The sequence below is a fragment of the Spizellomyces punctatus genome (genome assembly GCF_000182565.1).
Source record: "Spizellomyces punctatus DAOM BR117 chromosome Unknown supercont1.1, whole genome shotgun sequence".
Classification (NCBI taxonomy): Eukaryota; Fungi; Chytridiomycota; class Chytridiomycetes; order Spizellomycetales; family Spizellomycetaceae; genus Spizellomyces; species Spizellomyces punctatus.
Genome location: NW_015971537.1, coordinates 850,250 through 869,663, shown reverse-complemented (window position 1 = coordinate 869,663; position 19,414 = coordinate 850,250). Strand labels below are relative to the sequence as shown.

Here is a 19,414-nt window from a genome sequence, read left to right as displayed (position 1 = left end):
CGCAGGCATGAGGCATTTTCACATGCGTGGATGAAACCAAAAAGTATCGACAATCGCTTTAATGCGCATGTCTTTGAAACTCTTTGCTGTGCTTGGTCGACAATCTCCCTTTGTTACAAATGCAAGACACGCTACTGTGACTTGTCAGAGCTCTGATAACCGTCTCAAATCACGATGCCCTTGCCAGATCCGGCAGTGTCATTTCGCAAGACTGTAGGCTTGCACACTAGTGACAAATACTCCAAACTCTTATCGCGTACATATATTCACCTGCAAAAAAAACCATCCAGGCTATATTCAGAAAACACTTTACCCGATGCACTTGTGCCCATCTCATCCAACAATGCTCCCATTGTCCATTGTTCCCGAGGATTCCAACATTGTCCGCAAGGTCCGAACCGAGGCACTGCCTTTTATCCCCTGAATACGGGTTTTATGGGTTTGCACATAAAAACCTACCATCTACCAATTCCACCAACAAATTGCACATCCATGGTCCCGGCAGATGGCACGCGCGAATCGCACCCATGGCAACTAGAGGCTTGCGTAAGCTACCAGGCCGCGTGGTCCGATCGCTGCCAAAGCCTGTTTTGACAGCTTTTAGACTAGCTCTTTGCGAGTCGAAGCACAGAGGTCTGTGCCCGTTTACAGAGAGTTACAATTAAATACTCTGCGCTAATATCGAATATCAGCACCATTTCTCTTGTTCTGTATAGTGATGATGCTTCACCAGCAAGGCCAAGAAGACGACAACCTGTCAATTCTACCGACGAGCACTTTTATGAATCAACTGTCAAGTGAGAACGAGCTAGTCGATCAAGCAGATCAAGCAGACTTGCTTGAGATGGTGGAGAAATTTGATCAATGGGCTCGTATTAATGGGTAGGACTGTACTCTCTCTTGATTTTCAGGATTTTATACATGTGGTTCATGTGTTTTGCATTTTTCTGGTTTGAGTAGGCATGCAAGTCATGAGGAACATTCCGAAAAGCAAGAGAATGGAAATTCAAAAGATGAAGGATCCAGGATCGAAGAAACCGCGTTGGATCCGAACGAGTTTATGCAGTCTGGTAATGCATCATGAACCTGCCTGATCATACTCTTTCCTTGCCACTCATATCCGCTCACGCAAAAACCAGGTCCACTCATCCCCATCATATGCAACCTGTTAAGAAAGCTGTATCCTGCCCGGGCCGAGCCTCTTTCTCAGCGTATTACATCAGAGGACTGCAAATTCCTCACACAGGAGCTACGCAATTTTCAAGTACAAGCGTCGCATTCCTATCGCCGGCGATATCGCATTACCGAACTCACCTCCCAAACCTCAAACTCAATTGTGCTCGATGTGGACGGTAAAGCCATGACGGTTCGCGAATATTTTTTGGAGAGGTATGGAGTGACATTGGAGTACCCGGATTTTCCATGTGTTGCGATAAAGAAACCCAATGGATGGAGTTACTTGCCCTGTGAGCTCTGTGAGATTGTTGAAGGGCAGAGGATTTCTACAAAATTTTGGGAGATAAAGGTGACGCGTGTTTTTCTTTGGAATGGCTTCCTTCTTGTTATTTTTACTGAGCCGTGTATGCAAAAGGAACCGACCTTGACTCCAGCATCGTCCGAAACACAAGAAAATACCAAACGCAAAAAACAAGAAAACAATGTCCAACCTCAACGCAAGTCCACACTCTTTCCCTCCCATCCTCGCGAACACAGCTTATACCGTCGCACCTCCACCTTTGGTGTCGCCCCTTCAACATGGGTAACACGTATGGCTCTATCCCTCTGTCTGCGCTGCGGACATCCTTCCCACAAACTCAGACAATGCGCTCTGTATCCGATCATTGGTGAAGAATTGTCTTGGAAGGATGTACCAGACTATGTCGAGATGGGCGTTTCTATCCCGACTGTAAAAGAGAAATGGGGAATTGAGGAAAGTGAGTGGTTTAAAAGGCTGGAACATGGTGCTTGTGCGATATGTGAAGGCAAGCATCGCGTGCGAGATTGTGAGGTGCTTCGAAATGTGGATGGGAAGGTTCCTGCGAGTACAAGCGAAGACAATGCGGAAATCATGGAGGACACTACGAAGAAGAACCAGGGTGCTGCAGAGGAGAGTGAGCAGAGTGTTCAGACTCACCTTGATGAGAGTAAAGCCACGGAATCCGGCAATACCTCTGTCGAGTCACCAAACAGCAAAGAGACAGCTGACAGTGAGCAGAGCGTTCAGACTCTCCTTGATGAAAGGACAGAACCCACCAAAATTCCCGTGGAGTCAACAAAAAACAGGGAGACAGAGGACCACGCAGCAACTGATGTACCAGATCAATCCCTTGATACGTCTCTGGAAAATACTCTTCCGACAGAAATGCCATCTACACTCGCCAACACAGATCAACCCCCCAACCTCACATGCCAAGTCGACGTAGAGGGCTACACTAACATCCTCCCAACAGGCAAACTCAAGAAAAAAATTCTCAAACCCGGTTCTGGGCCCGCCGTTGAACCGCAGTCTTTTGTTAAAGGTGGGTTCCTCCGTATGATACTCTAAACGCCCGGTACCCATCCTGTTTTGATTCTAGTCCATTACGAGGGATGGGTAGACGGACCCGGAGGTATGATGTTTGATTCGAGTTGGGATCGGGGCTCCACGTTTGATTTTACGGTTGGAGAAGGTTTGTCTTTTTGATTTCCTTAGTAAGCCGTGATGGCATCTTAATCACTATACCATCCAGGAGATGTGATTCCTGGCTGGGATATGGCAGTGCAGACAATGAAAATGGGGGAAGAAGCAGAGTTCATTGTTGATTCTGAACTTGGTAAATAGTCTGTCTTGGACTGTTTTGTTTCGATATCTTTGCGAATGCTCATGTGCGGGTGTTTTTATAGCGTATGGAGAGAAAGGGTATGACTCGGTGATTCCGCCACATGCTGCCCTGAGGTTTACTATCCGGGTAATGCATGTAGACCCGGTAAGTTTTCCCCACTTGATATTGTACGTCCCAGTCTTTGCTAATAAAAACATCGAAAACAGCCTCAATCCACCTTACCAGCTAGAATCTCCGAAGCCATTGCCCTAAAAAACGCTGGCAACGTATCCTTCCAGTCCCAAGATTACCCAACTGCCGTCAAGTCCTATCGCAGCGCGCTTCAGCTTCTCAAACACACTTGGAATGCCCCTCCTGCGCAAGAACTCGAACTACAGTTCATTCGTACAGCCCTGTTTTCTAACTTGGCTGCTGGATTACTCCACATGGGACAGCACACCGATGCGATCCGTGTGTGCCGTGAGGGGTTGTGGAGTGAGCCAGAGAGTGTAAAGTTGTTGATAAGCTTGGCGAGAGGGTTAAAGAGCTCGGGAGAGTTTGCCGAAGCTTTGCAGATTTTGGAAAAGGCTGAACTGGTATGTTTATTCTCTTTCTTTTTTTTTTTATCTTGGTCAGGCTGGAGACCATCAACATGACCATTCAATGCAATTTTTGTAATTTCCTTGTAGTTTGATCCCAACAACCCGTACATCGCAAGTGAACGAATCCAGATTCAAGTCATCCAGCGTCGACTCGCCAAACAAGAAAAAGAAATGTATACCAGAATGATGAGTGCGTTGTCGTCATAAGCCAGCCTTGAACAGCTATTGTGTGTCCTTTTTTTGCAATGTGGCTCCTATTCGTTTTATTCGGCGTATTTTGAGCATCAGTGCGATTATGGGAATTATTTCTTTGTATAGTGTGAGCAAAGCCTAGCATCTGATGTCCATAGTTTTTCTTTTTTGTGTGGTTATTGCTGGTTTGGGTTATATGAGTATATTCCTGCAATAGAACATTCTGTTTTTGCAAACTTTGTTTACTGGCCGGGCCACGCCCCCCATTTCTTACGGCTTCAATTGGGAGGCGAAATCCTTTACTCAATGTTTAAACGACTGGACGGACACCACAAGTACCACTCCATCTGTTCATGCCAGCACAAAGGCGTGTTCTCCAAATATATCCTCAGCAACCTCCTGTTCGTAATTAAGTGTTACAACGGAATAATTGAAGGCAGCATGAGCTGTTCTTGTTTGGTCAAAACAAGGCAGAATATAGCATTATCGCCGCAATAAGGAATCAAACCAGCAAGCGCACTTCTTTTCTGGGTTTTCCAAAACAACTTGTTTGAGCATGCCAAAAGCCGAAAGATGTTACATTCATTGCCATAGCGTATCTGACCAGATTGTCCTGCCAATTCGCGTACCTGTTTATGGTCACAGAATGACGGTTTACGGCTCATCCGTATAGGAATATGTTAGAAGGAAACTAGCATTCAAAAGAATATTAATGGTTTGTTGCTGTCATGTGCACAAAAATAAAGATGGAATGGTTCAACCTCTGATTTAATAGACACTGCCTTTAACTGATCTCCTAATCTCGTCAATCAAGAATCTTGATGCCAAAAGAAGAACCGGCATCAAATGTTGAAGACGCTTTGTTATTCACATTGGCCAGCTTACAACTTTACTTTTTGTCTACATGGTGGATATCAGATCTATACTATCCGGTTAATATTAGGATAAAGACAAAAGTATTACACAAATCTCTACATAGCCTGCTATATGTTCATGTCCTGCGAGCCAGATAAAAGAGAAGAACTAAAACGTTTTATTTTTTTCCGACTAGCAAGCTTCATACCCTCATTTCCTAGACCGTGAAAAGGAGGGATGGCTTACCTCGCATGATGTACATTGAAACTTGGCCAACAGTCCCACCGGAGAAGGCAGTCAATTCGGCAAAGATTTTGAGCATTTGGATACATGGGACATGAAATTTCTCGTAACCATTTGCCAAAAGGGTATAAAGTTGAGGTTCTAATGGGTAGTTGATGCCGTTTGAGGAGTGTTTTGACGTCCCTTCATTCGAATCCTTTCCTCTGCCGGGATGCAGGAAAGCAACCGGCGGATATGAATCCTCTTCTCTCTCGAGGTTTTGAATAGCAGTGGCAGACACTTTGAGGATCTGCATCTAGAAAGGAGTCATTTGTTCGAAATACTCGGAAGGAGTACTATTGATCCTTGATCTAATCCCAAACTATAAGGTGGACACCCTGCCAGCTCCAGATCTTGGCAGTGTAACCATATCTAACATCCTGGGGTGGATAATACCTGGGCTTTACAATAATGGAATTGATCTAGCAGACAAGGTAGAAGAATATGAGCCTTTCTACAGAGGTGTACCATCAAGGATTACTAAAACGACCCATTTCGCAACGGCTCCCACTGCTCTTTCGACATCGTCAAGGAATATTCTATTTGGAACGAGCGTCAGCTTCAATGACATATTAGAGCACCGTTTTGTGGCGCCCAGTAATGATCGAACAGTCACAATGGAGGGTTGTCCTTCCCATGTCCGTCGAATCACTATCAGGGACGACTGAATTCCAAAATGGTGGGTGTAATGTGCTTCCATAACACGCCAAGTCCCAGAACTATCCAGCAGACATACTGCGGTGGAATTAGCGTCAACCACGGAAGTCTCTGCCATACTTGTCGTCGGGCTGTGCGTACCCACGGCAAACAGCATTTGACTTGGATTATGAAAATTTTCGTCCGATGGAAGAAAACTACGATGACGGTGATAGAATATTGAGAAGCCAAGCCAGGTGGAGGGAAGGGCTGCTGATATCCACTTTTGAAATAAAGAACCAATGATGACCCCATCTAATGGTGTAAGCACAGCTTGTACGAGATTCGAGGATGCAAAAGTCAAAAACGTGTGTTCACCATGTGCTACCTTAACCACTGAGTATCAGAGATTGATTCAATATCTGTTCTACTACTGGATGGCTTTCCTGTTCAGTAATTACAGAATCATTGCTCTATACCATCACCAGTGTGACCACCCTTCATGTAAAATCCGGCAACCCATGATGATCCTTGCTACCTTCTGTTGCAGTCTGTAGATCTGCCCTCCCCACCCAGCTACGACTTTCCTTTTCGGGAAAGTAGGTTGGATGGCTTAGCTACGCGCTCATGCAACTGGTTCTGCACGGTAGATGTAATCAGACAGCTCGGGATTCTTCCCTCTGTACATAGCAACATCAGACATTTTAATAGTCACCATCAGCCTACATGCAGTTATACAACATTTCAGCAACTGAATCGCTGCCGGATTTCTACAGAAGTACAACATGGCAAACCTAGATCATTTTTACAATATGAGACGTTCAGGAGAGACAGAATACCAGTTGCGCGAATGCAATGTAAAGCTTTTACAGTATTGATTTTATCGGTCGATGAGCTATAAGCCGTTCAAGGTTCTCCATCATTCCTCGATTGAGAAATACATGCTCAGCGATGGAATGGCTTCGTCAATTGTTCGCCAAGCGTCATGGACCACATCTTAGTGGAGTATCATCTGGGCATACTTGACTCATCTTCAAATCTCAAAAAAGGTTCTCATTCGTCTAGAATAATACTATATAATACGGAATGAGCTACACTTTTATTTTTTTTTGCTCTGCCCCGCTTCCCGCGTTATTGCCCCCCTTCCGCTTATCTATTCGCGGCGGTGGAGCTTGTCCACTTTTACGAAGTTTGCTTGTTGCGTGGTACTCGGGTAAGGTTTCCACTATGGCCAGAATAGAAGGTTGTTAAGTATCAATGGGCAATTTCGAATCGACAAACGAGGGGCAGTACCTGACGGAGTACCCTTTTCATTGAAGGCTTGAACCAACGTATCCCCCATATTTAACTGAAACTTGTCACGATGTTAATAGAGACATTTTCAAACAGTAAACCATGCGGTAGTACATACTGTTTCTCCAATCACCCTTGAGAGAGAAAGCAAATCGCCGTTCTCTGTCGGCTCGTGCGCAATCCACAAGTTTCCAGCAGAATCAAACGCAATATCAAGGGCAGGTCTTCCAATGTCGAGCTTCTGGGCCAGAAGGATATTGGTGGGATTTTGGGCGTTAAACAATAACACTTCGGATCGCCTATCAGAATCTGATTTTGAGAAACTCGTTGAGATCTTATTACGTCTGGAACATATAACTCACCCTTCAAGAAGGACACCCAACATCCTTGTACTTTTGCAACTTTTGATAGCTATCACCACAGATCCCTCCTCTCCTATTGGTATCTGTTGCAGCAGTTTACCGTTCATGTAGTCCCATACACACAGGAAGGGGTCGCCTCCTCCAGAAACCAGGATTTCAGAAGCGAAAGGCAAAACATGGATCGCGGATACAAATCTGCAATGAACACTTTTAGAATGGATAACTAATAACAAGACCATATAATCACTCACTCTTTGTGTCCCAAACAGAATTGTACAATGTCGAAAGACAGTGGGTACCGTGAGACACGTATTTTCTCGTCTCGATCCGCCGTGATAATATGCTTGCCGTCCGGCGTTATTGCCTGCATGTTGGCGCCATTCTGTGAATAAAATGCGTCTCGTGCATTGGAGAAGCAAGGCAGTTCCCCTTACCATCGCAGTGAGCATTGACACATGCCCCAGCATGAGCGATTCTTTATCTGTCGCATCAGATGATTTGAAACTTTTAAGTAAAATCTTGTTAATATAATTAGATAGAAAAAAGACGCAGTATCATATCGATCACACCTGTAAACGTCCCCAAACTTGTCCCCACATAACACCCGTTCACCGTCCCTCGAAAATTCCAGGCAGTTCGCCCGTTTGATGGTCGTTCTACGTAAACACAAAAGGCCCACCATTGGGATACGTTGCCAGTTTGCAGGTTGGATTGCTTCAATCTCACCTCGAGCTAACTTTTTGATACGTTCCAATATCCCAGACGTCCAACTCTTTTGTCTCAGTTGCTACTGCCAAGTGTCGGGTTTCAGGGTGATATGCTAGGGCGCGAATGTTTCCGTTCGTAGGTTCGTTTGGAGAAAAGAGAAGTTGTCCCGTACTGTTTATAGCGTTACCGGCGTTAGCATTTGGTGAGATAGCAGCTCATAGTTCGCGTACACCAACCTTGACGAAACTATGGAAAAATATGAACCATAGACCAAAAGGATTGCATCGTTTTCGTTGGGAAGGTGTAGAAGCTTGTGAACCGGCAGACGGTGAGGCATATCGGCAGTTTGGACGGCTTGCAATGGCAATTGAAATTGAAAGATCACCAACCCTTCAAAAAGCTGCCGAGAAAGAGACCCAATGTGCATTTGAATCGCTTCGAATGTGTCGTCAACACGCATGTCATCACACCTGGCTCAAAGATCAGCAGTCGAACTGGCGCAGGTCATCACCGTATTTTTGAGCTTACGTGGGACTGAAATCCAGTGTGGTGAACTGAAGGAATTGTACCTCACCCACAGGAATAGCTTCTCGTCGTGGACTCTCAGATTCTTGGAGGGAAGCACAAGGAAGAGTTGCCTCTTTGTGGAGTTGCAGCAACCACAATGTCATATGCGCCCTCAATACACGAGCCCAAAACCCTCATTCTCTTTGTACATGGTTTCTTGGTTAGTATATCTTGTCTACCCGCGAGATTATCAGGCTCCATTGACTAACGTGCCTTGAATGCAGGGCAGCGAACATTCATTTGAGACATTTCCCTACGATGTTACCCAAACTCTCCGGACAATACACAAGTTGCGCAATGTAGAAGCACGGATATTTCCTCGCTTTGACACGAAGGGTGACCCCACGCGCGCTGTGAACCAACTGTGCAATTGGCTTCTTCTGAATGCAGCCGAACCCGAGTATGAAAGTTGTGTGATATTAGGACACTCTATGGGTGGCCTGATGGTTGTAGACGCATATCGGAAGATATATGGACTTATAGATGCAGAGGCAGGAGTACCAAAAGATGTCAAGCACGACAAGGAAGGGGAGCAAACGTCAAAATCAAATTCATGGTTCGGCGCTTTGGGATCTTGGTGGCCGCGAGGCGGTCAAAGTCAGACGGCGAACTCCAGCGCGGGCACAAAAGAAGTGAAAGGGACGGAAACTGGCGGTCTTTCTGCCGATTCGGTAATCGGAGCCGTTCCGACCGAAATGCGACACAATGAAGATTTGTCATCTGCTACGGAAGACGATCCGCATCAGCGGGCCGAACCAGCGCTAGAATCATCATCGCATGATGTGTCAGCGGATCACAGCGTCGTTAGTGATGCTTTAGCTTCCACCCCACTGCTTCCGCCACCGGACACCTCCAACCGTAAACGTCCTCCGGTCAATATTATTTCTATTATAACTTTTGATACGCCCTTTTTTGGGCTTCACTCCCGTGTCTACACAGCCGCCGCGGGATCTCGTGCTGCGAATGTCATATCTAATTATGTTCCTCCCATGCCGTCAATTCCTGCGCCTCCCATACCGATAGGATCAGCGCTTCAAGCGATACCCCAAGCTGTAGGGGCAGGAGTGCAGGCTGGAACGCAGGCTGTTGGAGCGATTCCGCAGGTGGCTTCTCAGGCCTTACGCTACAGTGCGCGAGCAGTCGGATCGATCCCAGAGGCCACTCAAGGTCTCGTTGGGGCCCTGCCAGGTGCGGTTGCGGCACTCCCAGGAGCCGCAACACAGGGACTTCACATGAGTGTGCAGGCGGTGACAGCTTTGCCTGGTGCGACATTGCAACTCGGATCGTCTGCTCTGCAGTCTGTAGCATATATCCCTTCGCTCTTCTCGTCCAAAAATACTGCCAATGACTCGGAAGCCAAAGGAGACGCCACCGTCAGCGCAGAAACTGATAATGCAGCTAACTCTCCGCAAGAAGCAGACACGTCTGGAGGTCATATGATTGTTGCCGGAACTTCGATAGAAGAAGTTAGGGTCCAATTATCCCAGTCAGACGTACAAACCCCAAAGGAACTGCAAGATGAAAGTGTTGTCTTCGCCGCCGCGGTTGCTGCTGCCACGGTGGCCGTAGAGCATGCTAAAAGCGAACCCAATTCTCCTGTATCCGAAACTCCGCCGCCTGCTGGTGCAGCCGGTGATGACCTTCTTCCTTCGCCTGCACCGGCGGAATCCTCTACCAACGCCTCGGCAAGTGCGGTCGGGCTTTTACCCCTTCCACAAGACACTGACTGGACGCCCTGGGTCCGTCTGGGGCTTGCTGGTGCAGCCATTGCCGCAGGTGCATACTATTCGGGAGGCCTTTTATACGCCGGACCGGTTGTGCGACGGGTGGCCGTTGCTTATGCCTTGTCGCATGCTGAAGAAGCGCGCCAGCATTTGCAGTTTTTGTATCCGCTGTGGGGAGAAAGTACAAAGGCGCTGTCCAAGCGGATAGAGGATATCAAGGCCGAGGTGGAAACAGGCCGTATCGGATTCAAGTGTTTTTTTGTTGAAGTAGGTGGACTGACACCGTGTTGCTTCAAACGTTTAACATCGGTTATGTTCTTACATGCACCTTGTCTAGTTGCCACTTCCTGTTACTCCCGCCCAACCTGTGCCTGTAAGCCTCAACCCAACGAAAGATGTAATGACGGATGATGCTCTTAAGAAAACGGTGGCCAACACTTCAAAGGATCAAGAAAAAACTGTAATCGCAAAATCAAGCGAGGAGCGACTAAAGAGTCGCCTGAAAGAAGTTGTTGGAGGGAGCATATCGGATGACGATGCTATGGATTTGGACGCAACATCGTCTACACCATCAGATGTAGCAGAGCAAGTAATTGAAGAAGTCGAACGCTCAAACGAGCAGCCGAAGCCACCAAAGTCATCGGTTGCCACGGCCTTGGCAGCACAATTGGCAGCCTCTCGTTCTAGTAATCAATCACCAGAACCAAGTGCATCATCAAAACCGACAGCCCCACAATCCACAACTGCCATCAATCTAGCCGCCCGATTGGCGTCATCTCGTCCCATCCCAGGTCCCCAACCTCAGTCCACCTTTATTGTCCCGCCACCCCAAACCTACTGCCACCTCTTTCGCCCTGTCAGTAGTGATTGCTCAGATGAGATTGCAGCGCATATGAATATGTTCAGTAGAGAACTAAACGCTGGCCCATATTGGGGATTGGTGGATGAAGTTTCTACTGAGATTGTCAGGGCGGTGAAGCGGGCCAATGCGAATAAGGCGAATAATAGTCAATGAAGCTATGTAAGTAGTACTCCGGATGTCAGGTGTGGAATATCGAGATATACAGCGTGGGAGGGAGAACAGGAAAATAGCATGTCGCATATTGTTGTCGGTCATTTTTCAATATGAATGTTGTTAAGGTGCTAAGGTAAGATTATCGAGATCTGATTCAAATTTGATGTTTCCAAGCCTTACTCGTTGACCCGTAGTTTATGTGACGCCCAGAAGGAAATGAGTATGTAAAAAGATGTATATGAGGGAAATAGAGCATAATATATTACACGGTGAATGCGGACGGATTCTGACACAAATACGCTTATCATTCGTCTTCATCGGATTCGCACATCAGGAGCGCATTTGTCAGAGGTCTGCTTGCTGTGACCGGAGTTGTAATCCCCGAACTTGTACCAGACGTCGTATTTCGCTGTGAAGGAACAGGCAAACTCAAATCGAACCCGATATCCCGTGGAATATGGGTTTGATTTTGTTCCTCCTCTTCAGCCAATATGCTCAATGCCTCTTCCTGTTGAACGTCGCTCCCAGCGGCAGATGATCTGCTCTCGCTGTACGTGCGCATCTGAGCACTATCCTCATTAGGCGAGTTATCATCGGACTGCCGATCCTCTTCCTTAATGTCCGCGCCTTCCTCCACAATAGCGTTATGTTGCCTGGCTCTCGCTTCAAAGATCTACAATTATACAGTAGACTTAGTACGTCATGTCCAGGATCAATCGCTCCTCCCACGTACCTCTCGTTCCTCGTCTGGTAGCTCAAACCATCGTCTCTTGGCCAGTTTTGTGATGGCTGTTACCGGTTGCCCTGGGTAGTCTTTCTTCAGTTGCGCACGCACTTCTTTGGAGAAAAGCCCATATGCAGTAACTCGGCGCCCGCCTTGCCGTTTGCGACCGTCCTTTCTTTTACTTCCTCCTTGTGTAGTGGTAGTGACTGCAGGGTCTCTTTTGGCACGCGATTGTCTATTGCTTTTGGAGGTTCCTTCAGATACGGGCTTCAATTTGGGACGTTTCGTCACCTGAGGCTGCTCTTCTGGCTCTTCTTCTGATAATTCTTCTACTCCGGATCCAAATACGTCATCGGACTCGTCTGAAAAGTCCTCAGGCCATAGTCTTCCTACCCCATCCAATGCATCGTCGGAATCCGCATCTACATCGGATTCACGAATCTCTACCAAAGGTCGCCGCTTGGCGACAGGAGGTGGTATTCGGAGGGTCAAAGGATCAGCCTGGGAAGTCAGCGGATCCGAAGAGAAAGGTGCCTCTACAATGGAAAATACGCATGGATAGGCATTGATAACCAGGGTCACGCAATCTCCATTTGCGACTTCAACAGGTTGATTTTTTGGGATAACACGTCCATTAAGTTGGGAGACGTTCGTTCCTAACTGATAGATCTGCATCAATATACCGTTACATGAATTTTCCTCACAGTCTCACTCGCACTCAGACCCACTCGTTCAACAGTGACTTTCTTGGTTTGAGCGTCTACGTGGACGTCGAGCTGTTTTCTGCTGAGTCTGAAGCCAATGACACATGAGGTTTGAGCTCTTCAATGTTCCAGCAGCGGTATGGCGAGGTTTATTTCAATTGTATTTGTGAAATGGAAACTACCAACTTGGGTTCGTTCTGCAAGCCGAGAGCTTCATTGTTTCTTCCCAAAATATTCCTGCCACTTGTGAGCTGGATGGTCTTGTTGTTTGTCAGGCACTTTACGTTGACGATCAGCAAGGACATTGGCGGCAGACGACGAGCTCATCCACTGGCAATCCCGGCACCATGTGTAGCTGTGCCACCCCTCAAGTACGCTAGTAATCTGCAATACCTGGAGGTTTACATCATCATTCTTAAGCAAGGTCTGCCATTCCAAGATGAGAAAGCAGATGGTAAGCGCAGACGCTACAGTATATTGGTAAAGAAATAAGTCTATGCTACTTTGTGTGGAGCAGAGCAATGTCAGAAAGTCATTAGGGCTCCGGACAAGGGTACATGGTAACAGCTGCGTGATATGCTGTATGCACAGCTGTATCAGCAAATAGCCTCGGGTTCTGGCTGTGAACTTGACTTGTGCAATCGCTCTTCGCCGTTGCGACCAACGTCGAGTCTCCTTCTTGTCATGGACGAGCCTGACGAGGGCCGTGGGCTCTTATGTCGTCCATATATAGTCAAATTGCAGGGGCACAGCCAAAATGGCAGTCCCATCATGATGTTGAGTGTTCCGTTCCCCATCCAATGACCACGACAATACAAGATGTTCAAGGATCGGGCACGGTTCACTGCTGCCGAGTCAACTGCAAGGTTACATTATCTACCCTCACATACACATACCCTCTACGTCTTGTTTCCCCCCGCGCTCACACGCCAAATCATGTGTCTGTTTATGTCCTAACATATGGTGGCGGTCTTGTCAGCGGTGATAGGATATCTCTAACCGTAAAGGTTGACGAAGACTGTGCCATGTCATTGCTGACACAATCTTCAACAAAAGTGTTCCGTCAGAGGCCGACGGCAAGCTCCCTTGACGAAATAGTCACACAAATTTCCCCACCGACAAATGTTGTTCAGACACTTTCGGCAAGAATCTCCCGTAACGCTCTGTTGGCCGTTCTCCCTGAGCCCGTAACATGTTTTGCAGACGCTTCCTACAACCAACGGCAAGTGTTCCGTCTAGAACAGGGCGCATCGTTGGTTTTACTAGATTGGTTCACCTCCGGACGAAAGAGTAGAGGGGAGGCTTGGCAGTTTGATCGGTACGCTTCAGTTAATGAAATATGGGTGGAAGGCGATGCGGCTCAATCATCTGCCAAACTGATATTGCGCGACGCATGGCTCTTAGACGATGAAAAGGACAGTGCATGTAATCCAAAGACGGGGGACCAACATACCTATAAGGAGCGTGTGGAACCCTACCACTGTTTTGCTAATCTGATTTTGGCGGGACATCGTGTGAGCAACCTTGTCGCAGCGGCCATGAACGCATTCGACAAAGTCTTGATTACTGCCTCCGGTTCTGGGGGATGTGCAGTGAGCTCTTCGATACAGTCTTTAATATGGTCTGCGTCCCCTTTGCCGTTGGCGGTTGGTGACATCACGGGGATAGTGATAAGGGCAGCAGCTATGGACACACCTATTATGCGAACGTTCCTTAATGAGATGCTTGTCGGACTCGATGCGGAACTGGGCGAAAATCTCTTTTCATTAATATAATGAATCAATCATGTTAAAGCAATCTGGCAAACGGCCATAACATCTGCATGACACTACGGGCGGTAGACTGATGCGACCGGAAAATCTGATACAAACGACCTACCATTCCCGCCCGCTTGCCCCGATAGGATGATATATCACTTTTCACTTTACCCTCCGACCCTCCGGAATCCACAGGTTACCTCATCGGAAGCAGTTCTGTCGCGGCGCCCGCTTATCCACTTCGTCCGCGATCTAATCTCGTGCTGATGTTAGTGGACCACTACCATCTATCCGTGTACCATTCTTTTGCCCGTCCGCAACAGGCTATTACGGTTGCCATGATCTCTACAAGCATGTCTATTTCATTTGCTTCTTAGTGCCTGGAGCATCAGCATATCACACAAGAGAAATGAGAGACGCAATTCGTATAAGGGAATAGGACATGGCGATAAAGTACTCTTTACTGATATTACTATTTCTGTGAATACATTACGACTATTGTTATGACTGCCTACCAGATCAACATCTATTATTTGGCCTTCACCCCTTTGCCCTCTTTGTGCTCTTTTGGCTCCTTGTGCTCTTTCTCTTTGTGCTCCTTTTCTTTGTGCTCTTTGTGCTTCTTTTCCTTGATAGGGTTCAAGGCAATCTGGTGTTCCGTGTATTCTCGAATCTTGTCGCCCATCATGGAATTGATCTTTAAAAGGGTCAGTCATCGGTATATGAAATTTTGACAAAAGTCAAAATCATACCTTTTCATTCTGCTCAGTTCGAGTCGCAAGAACCAAAATAATCTTCTTTTGCTCCCTGTTCTCATCCAAAACTTCCTTGACAAAAGCTTGGAGATCATCCGACAAGTATTCCAGTTCTTCTTCCATTGTACCCGGCTCCTTTGTCGCAGCCGGTGGAGGAGGTGTATCGTTTCTTTCGGGGCTGTTTGCGTTAGAGCCAAGCAATTTGCCGAGCTTTGCAGCAAGAGAGCTGTCTTGCTTGACAGCAACCATATGATCCTGCAGCATGGATCGGACCATGCCAAGTCGTGTGCCAACATGCTTGCGGAAAGCTTGCTGGGACTCTACTGAGCGGACCTGCTCGTCTTTGAGAGCATTAAATCGGGCCTGAAGTTCCGCGACTTGACTGGTGTACGTTTCTGTGTCTTGCTCTTTCGCCTTCCGAAGTTCTTCCAAGGCCGATTCTAGCCTGGTTGTTTCGGAAGCGAGTTTGTTTTCCAAATCTGCTACACTAGCGTTGTGGGCAGCTCTTTCGGCAGTGAGTTCATTGGCCTGGGTCGCGACAGTTTCTTCTAATTGAGCGATACGAGCCTTCAGTACAGCGACCTCGTCAATGATTTCTCTGGCTTGTTCCTCGGTAGGGAGATGGATTCCAATATGCTTTCCAAAAACGGTGGCCACAAACGCCAGATTCAACCTCGCGTGGCCATTGCATATATCGGCGACGGTAACGAACTTTCTGCAACCCAGTCTTTCAGCGGCCTCCAAGACCGCTTTAGCTCTCGCTTCTTTCTCCGTTGCAGGAATTTTCAATGCCGCCTCCAACTCATCCGTCGCATCCTTTCGATGCCCAGGGGCAACTTGCCTGAGTAACAAAAGGTATGCCTCCGAGTCTGTCACATCTTTGCCAAAGTTCTGAATGCGCTTGGATGCACCCGACCGGGCGAGGTGATAATTGAACCATCTCAACAGGACCTGATCATTTGTCAGTCCGATTAACGTAGTCAAGCTCTCCCCTGGTTCCAATAGGCGAATCAGCTCAGGGTGAGACGGGAGATTCACATCTGAAAGCAGATGGGCACGAATTAACTGCCAAACAACCCCAAGGACCAGATCAGGCTTCTTTCGAAGGAAGTCTTCAGCAGCAACGTTCACCACGACCGCTACATTACGTGCGGCATCAAGACAAATGTTGAGGTTATTTGTCGCTTCAAAAAGGTCTTTGGTGTGTTCTTGGGGAACATTGTCTGCCTTTGCTGGGGGAGCGAGGTGCTCCGGGTTGACGTGCGTGTTCAGCTTTTGGATGTTGACTGATTTAGCCTTAATCTCATTGATTATATGGGCAAGAAGAATGCCATCCTGGAATGCGGTAAAAAAGGTCTCTCTGGTTATGGGGATATACTATAACAGATATCTCCCAGAGTTAGCAATGCACCATTCCATATACGATAAGCCACTGATTCTTTGCTATAAAGCCCACCTTTGGCTTAAGGGCGGGAACATCTGCAAACAGGTTCCTAATATGCTCGGCATAGGCTTCAATCTCTCGTTCCATGCTTTCTTTCGAGTCTACGACGGGCGCTAACGAAACATCCTGGTATTGAGGTGCCATGTTGAATGATAATTTGTTAGATGAACTCGGGCACTCTTGGTTGCGGTATCAGAATGGCTGCAGTCTAACGAGGTTTCCCTCTGTCAGCCATGATGGTTTCTTATACCAACAGGCGCGTTTGAGGGTTCTGGAAGGCATTGTCAGAAGCAAGTGTGGACAGGATTAGATTCTGGAAAAGAGGGCGTGAATGGGTCCTCTGCACCTTAAAATAGAAAATCACCCATCGAATATTATTTCACCATGCTCGGTGCAGAGAAAAGGGAAAAAGATAGCAATGACAAACTCAAGATGGCTTGCATAGCAGTCTAGTTATGTGTAGTGAATTTGACTGTCTTCAACAGAAGGTTAGGCTCGTTTTTGGATCCTGATCTGGAACTTTATTACAGGATTTGCAATCGTACACCTGCCATACGAGATACCATAATCTTCTCTGGGCAATTTTCACTACTTATAATTGGTCTACGGGGTGCGATCTAAGACCATAATCTACCGTCATTGGAGGCAGCAAGGACAACAGCATTTATTTCCGTCAGGGAATATGGATGTGTAGATTCAGAGGTTTGGTTGGATGATCTTGCATATTTGGCATTTACATCTTAGAAACGGGTACGTTCCGCTCAATGTTCGTCGCAACAATGGTGGGCCGTACTGGGAAGGCTTGGCTGTGACCAGTATAGCCAAACCTGCCCTCCCAGCCCATCATTCGGGCCAGACTCTTAACCTTCACAACATGAAGGTGCCATGAGAGCTACAATCCCTATTAAGATTTACACGGCGAGGCTAGTAAGTCAAGCTCTCGATTTCATTTGAGCCATCGATTAGAAGCTTATGAACAAATGGAAAATTTGAGAGTACCTTACCAGGAAGGTTTCGCTCCAAGTTCAAACGCATATCGGAAGGTTCCTTCCCGTCGCTGCGCGACAGCTGCACCTCGTAAAGTATCCATAAACCGCCACTGTGCCGTCGCGGCAGAGCCTAGCTCATTCAGTAGGGGATCTCCTCTCCTGCCACTAGGCCTCCGACTTGGATATATAATATATGCTTCATTTCAATCATCTGTAGCGCATCCGCTCGGTTGCGGAAGCGTTGCCCAAAGTTTTATACTATGTGAACCTTGCGGATGCGATCTTGCTGGTGTCGATAGTGCGGAGCCGGTGGGTATTGGCACTAGCACCCGCACCATGGATTGAACCGGCGACAACCAGTTCGGAAAAGCTAATCTAACTAATCTACGCTACGCTACCGCTGGAACACTCCTGCTGCTCCTGCTGAACACCTCTGGTCTACCGTGTCCATCCAACATTGATTGCACGATCGTTAGCATATTACAGGTTGCCAGCGTATCTCGGTTCCAGTAGCGCATTCTCAACGTCCAGTCTTGCTGCAAACAGTTAGGGTTGGTACAACCCAGCAATCCATGGACTTTTTCAACCTTGCCTCGCTGCCAAGGTCTTGAATGAGGTCGTTCTTTGAAGCCTTTCTCGACAAACTCAGAGGATGAACAGCGAGGGCAAACAGATGAGGTCTTGTACTCATCGAGAAGGAAGCAGTTTATCCTGTTCCGCTTAAAGAGGGTGCGCCAGCCTTTTGTCTTTGATGAGGTCTGAAATTTTGCAGTTCGACCAGCATCGCTCCAATCACCCATCACAACAGTAAAGTTTTCACCGTACTTGTTGCGCATGTTACTTATGAGGTCTGATTCGCTCTTCTGACGGTTTATGAAGGAGTGCCATTTCCATCGAGTATGAGCAGGATGCGAATAGAATTCCTTGCGACGATCCCAATCAGCGCGGCGAACGAGAAGGTAGCGAGTGAAGTCCATGAGGTTCATTGTTTTGTGGGATGGTATTCGTGATTCTATGAGATCAACTCCAGCTTCTTCCTTCATTGCTTCTCGTCTCTTTGCAAATCACTGGCTTCCAGTCTCCACGGCTCGCTGGTTGGCGGTGTAGCGAAATGTCGTACCATTGCTGTCTTGGCAGTAGAGAATGTCGCGCTTGTTTGGGTCGATAACGATGACATTCTCTGCTGCTCGACAAGCAGGTAAGTTGACTACAAAGTGAGGCACTGTGGGACAATTTCATCAAAAATATTCCCAGGGAAAAAGTGCCACAGGATAAAACCAATGGTAAAAATTGGAAGCTTATGGAAAGTAAAAAATTATGTAGAGACATGTAGGGATGAGAAATGTCCCCATTTTCCTAGCAAGATTGCAAAAAGAATAGAAATATCCACATGTTTAAATGGCAACATTGGTTTCCTTGTTTACACAAAATTCCACAGAAGATGTAGGCAACTCAGGCATCAGAACTCATCCCATCTCAACATTACCTTCGAGGCATACCAGCCGGGATTGGCCGCTCCGCGCCCGGCATGCCTGCCGGGGTCCTCATGTCCATTCTTCAAATGGACTACATCTGCACCGGCATCTTCCGCCGCGGAATTTCTATGTGTGAAAATGTACCCTTCGGACGAACTTTTAACTTTTTCTGTTGCAATCTTGTTTTAGTAGGTCGTGTTTGTACAGGCTCCAACTGACGAATTTCTTTGCGAACTTCTTTTTGTGTTCTAGTCAATTTTACTGGTCGATGACCTGGTTTCTCGGTAATCGGTGCATTGGTTTTCTGTAATTCATAGTATTTGAAATGCTGGTCTATTTCTTTACCATTGGCATATGCTACTACGAATCGATAGCCATCGACATTGACTATATGGTATACTTCATCAGACCATTTTGCCTCATATCCTTTTTTGAAAATATCCCGTTTGAGTAATATTCTTACATGGTCACCAATGTCAAACTTCTTGAAATCACTTACAGCCTTGCTATTATCGCGTATATAATCACC

General features: G+C 47.0%; 7 protein-coding genes across 8 annotated transcripts; 3 read left to right on the top strand and 4 right to left on the bottom strand.

Moving 5' to 3' along the window:
* Window positions 1-527: 527 nt before the first annotated feature.
* Window positions 528-3,807, top strand: SPPG_00326 (uncharacterized protein; the record flags this gene model as incomplete). The annotated part of the gene is made up of 10 exons (XM_016748653.1): window positions 528-633; window positions 693-882; window positions 961-1,070; window positions 1,140-1,525; window positions 1,592-2,519; window positions 2,577-2,669; window positions 2,730-2,813; window positions 2,884-2,966; window positions 3,029-3,397; window positions 3,491-3,807. 10 exons carry the CDS (start codon window positions 528-530, stop codon window positions 3,608-3,610), a joined length of 2,469 nt encoding a protein of 822 aa, XP_016612647.1. The 3' UTR covers window positions 3,611-3,807.
* Window positions 3,808-6,363: 2,556 nt separating this feature from the next.
* Window positions 6,364-8,191, bottom strand: SPPG_00324 (uncharacterized protein; the record flags this gene model as incomplete). Its single annotated transcript, XM_016748652.1, has 9 exons — window positions 6,364-6,593; window positions 6,662-6,722; window positions 6,780-6,960; window positions 7,024-7,218; window positions 7,275-7,387; window positions 7,458-7,527; window positions 7,593-7,679; window positions 7,750-7,902; window positions 7,968-8,191. The coding sequence occupies 9 exons, from the start codon at window positions 8,189-8,191 to the stop codon at window positions 6,460-6,462; spliced, it is 1,218 nt and encodes a 405-aa protein (XP_016612646.1). The 3' UTR covers window positions 6,364-6,459.
* Window positions 8,192-8,233: 42 nt separating this feature from the next.
* SPPG_00323 lies at window positions 8,234-11,385 on the top strand. Of its 2 annotated transcripts, none has more exons than XM_016748650.1 (4): window positions 8,234-8,458; window positions 8,528-10,289; window positions 10,360-11,170; window positions 11,232-11,385. In XM_016748650.1, the coding sequence occupies exons 1-3, from the start codon at window positions 8,403-8,405 to the stop codon at window positions 11,035-11,037; spliced, it is 2,496 nt and encodes an 831-aa protein (XP_016612644.1). In that variant the 5' UTR covers window positions 8,234-8,402; the 3' UTR covers window positions 11,038-11,170; window positions 11,232-11,385. The 2 variants fall into 2 exon arrangements, with proteins under 2 accessions (XP_016612644.1, XP_016612645.1); XM_016748651.1 differs by having other exon boundaries at window positions 8,523-10,289.
* SPPG_00322 (uncharacterized protein) lies at window positions 11,342-12,770 on the bottom strand (the record flags this gene model as incomplete). Its single annotated transcript, XM_016748649.1, has 4 exons — window positions 11,342-11,710; window positions 11,771-12,417; window positions 12,480-12,553; window positions 12,652-12,770. 4 exons carry the CDS (start codon window positions 12,768-12,770, stop codon window positions 11,342-11,344), a joined length of 1,209 nt encoding a protein of 402 aa, XP_016612643.1.
* Window positions 12,771-13,265: 495 nt separating this feature from the next.
* SPPG_00321 (uncharacterized protein) lies at window positions 13,266-14,740 on the top strand (the record flags this gene model as incomplete). Its single annotated transcript, XM_016748648.1, has 1 exon — window positions 13,266-14,740. The coding sequence occupies one exon, from the start codon at window positions 13,266-13,268 to the stop codon at window positions 14,238-14,240; it is 975 nt and encodes a 324-aa protein (XP_016612642.1). The 3' UTR covers window positions 14,241-14,740.
* Window positions 14,666-16,678, bottom strand: SPPG_00320 (uncharacterized protein). The gene is made up of 3 exons (XM_016748647.1): window positions 16,434-16,678; window positions 14,975-16,354; window positions 14,666-14,919 (listed from the first exon to the last, which is right to left on the bottom strand). The coding sequence occupies exons 1-3, from the start codon at window positions 16,563-16,565 to the stop codon at window positions 14,752-14,754; spliced, it is 1,680 nt and encodes a 559-aa protein (XP_016612641.1). The 5' UTR covers window positions 16,566-16,678; the 3' UTR covers window positions 14,666-14,751.
* A 1,121-nt stretch (window positions 16,679-17,799) lies between these two features.
* Window positions 17,800-18,453, bottom strand: SPPG_00319 (uncharacterized protein; the record flags this gene model as incomplete). The annotated part of the gene is made up of 1 exon (XM_016748646.1): window positions 17,800-18,453. One exon carries the CDS (start codon window positions 18,451-18,453, stop codon window positions 17,800-17,802), a length of 654 nt encoding a protein of 217 aa, XP_016612640.1.
* Window positions 18,454-19,414: the final 961 nt, after the last annotated feature.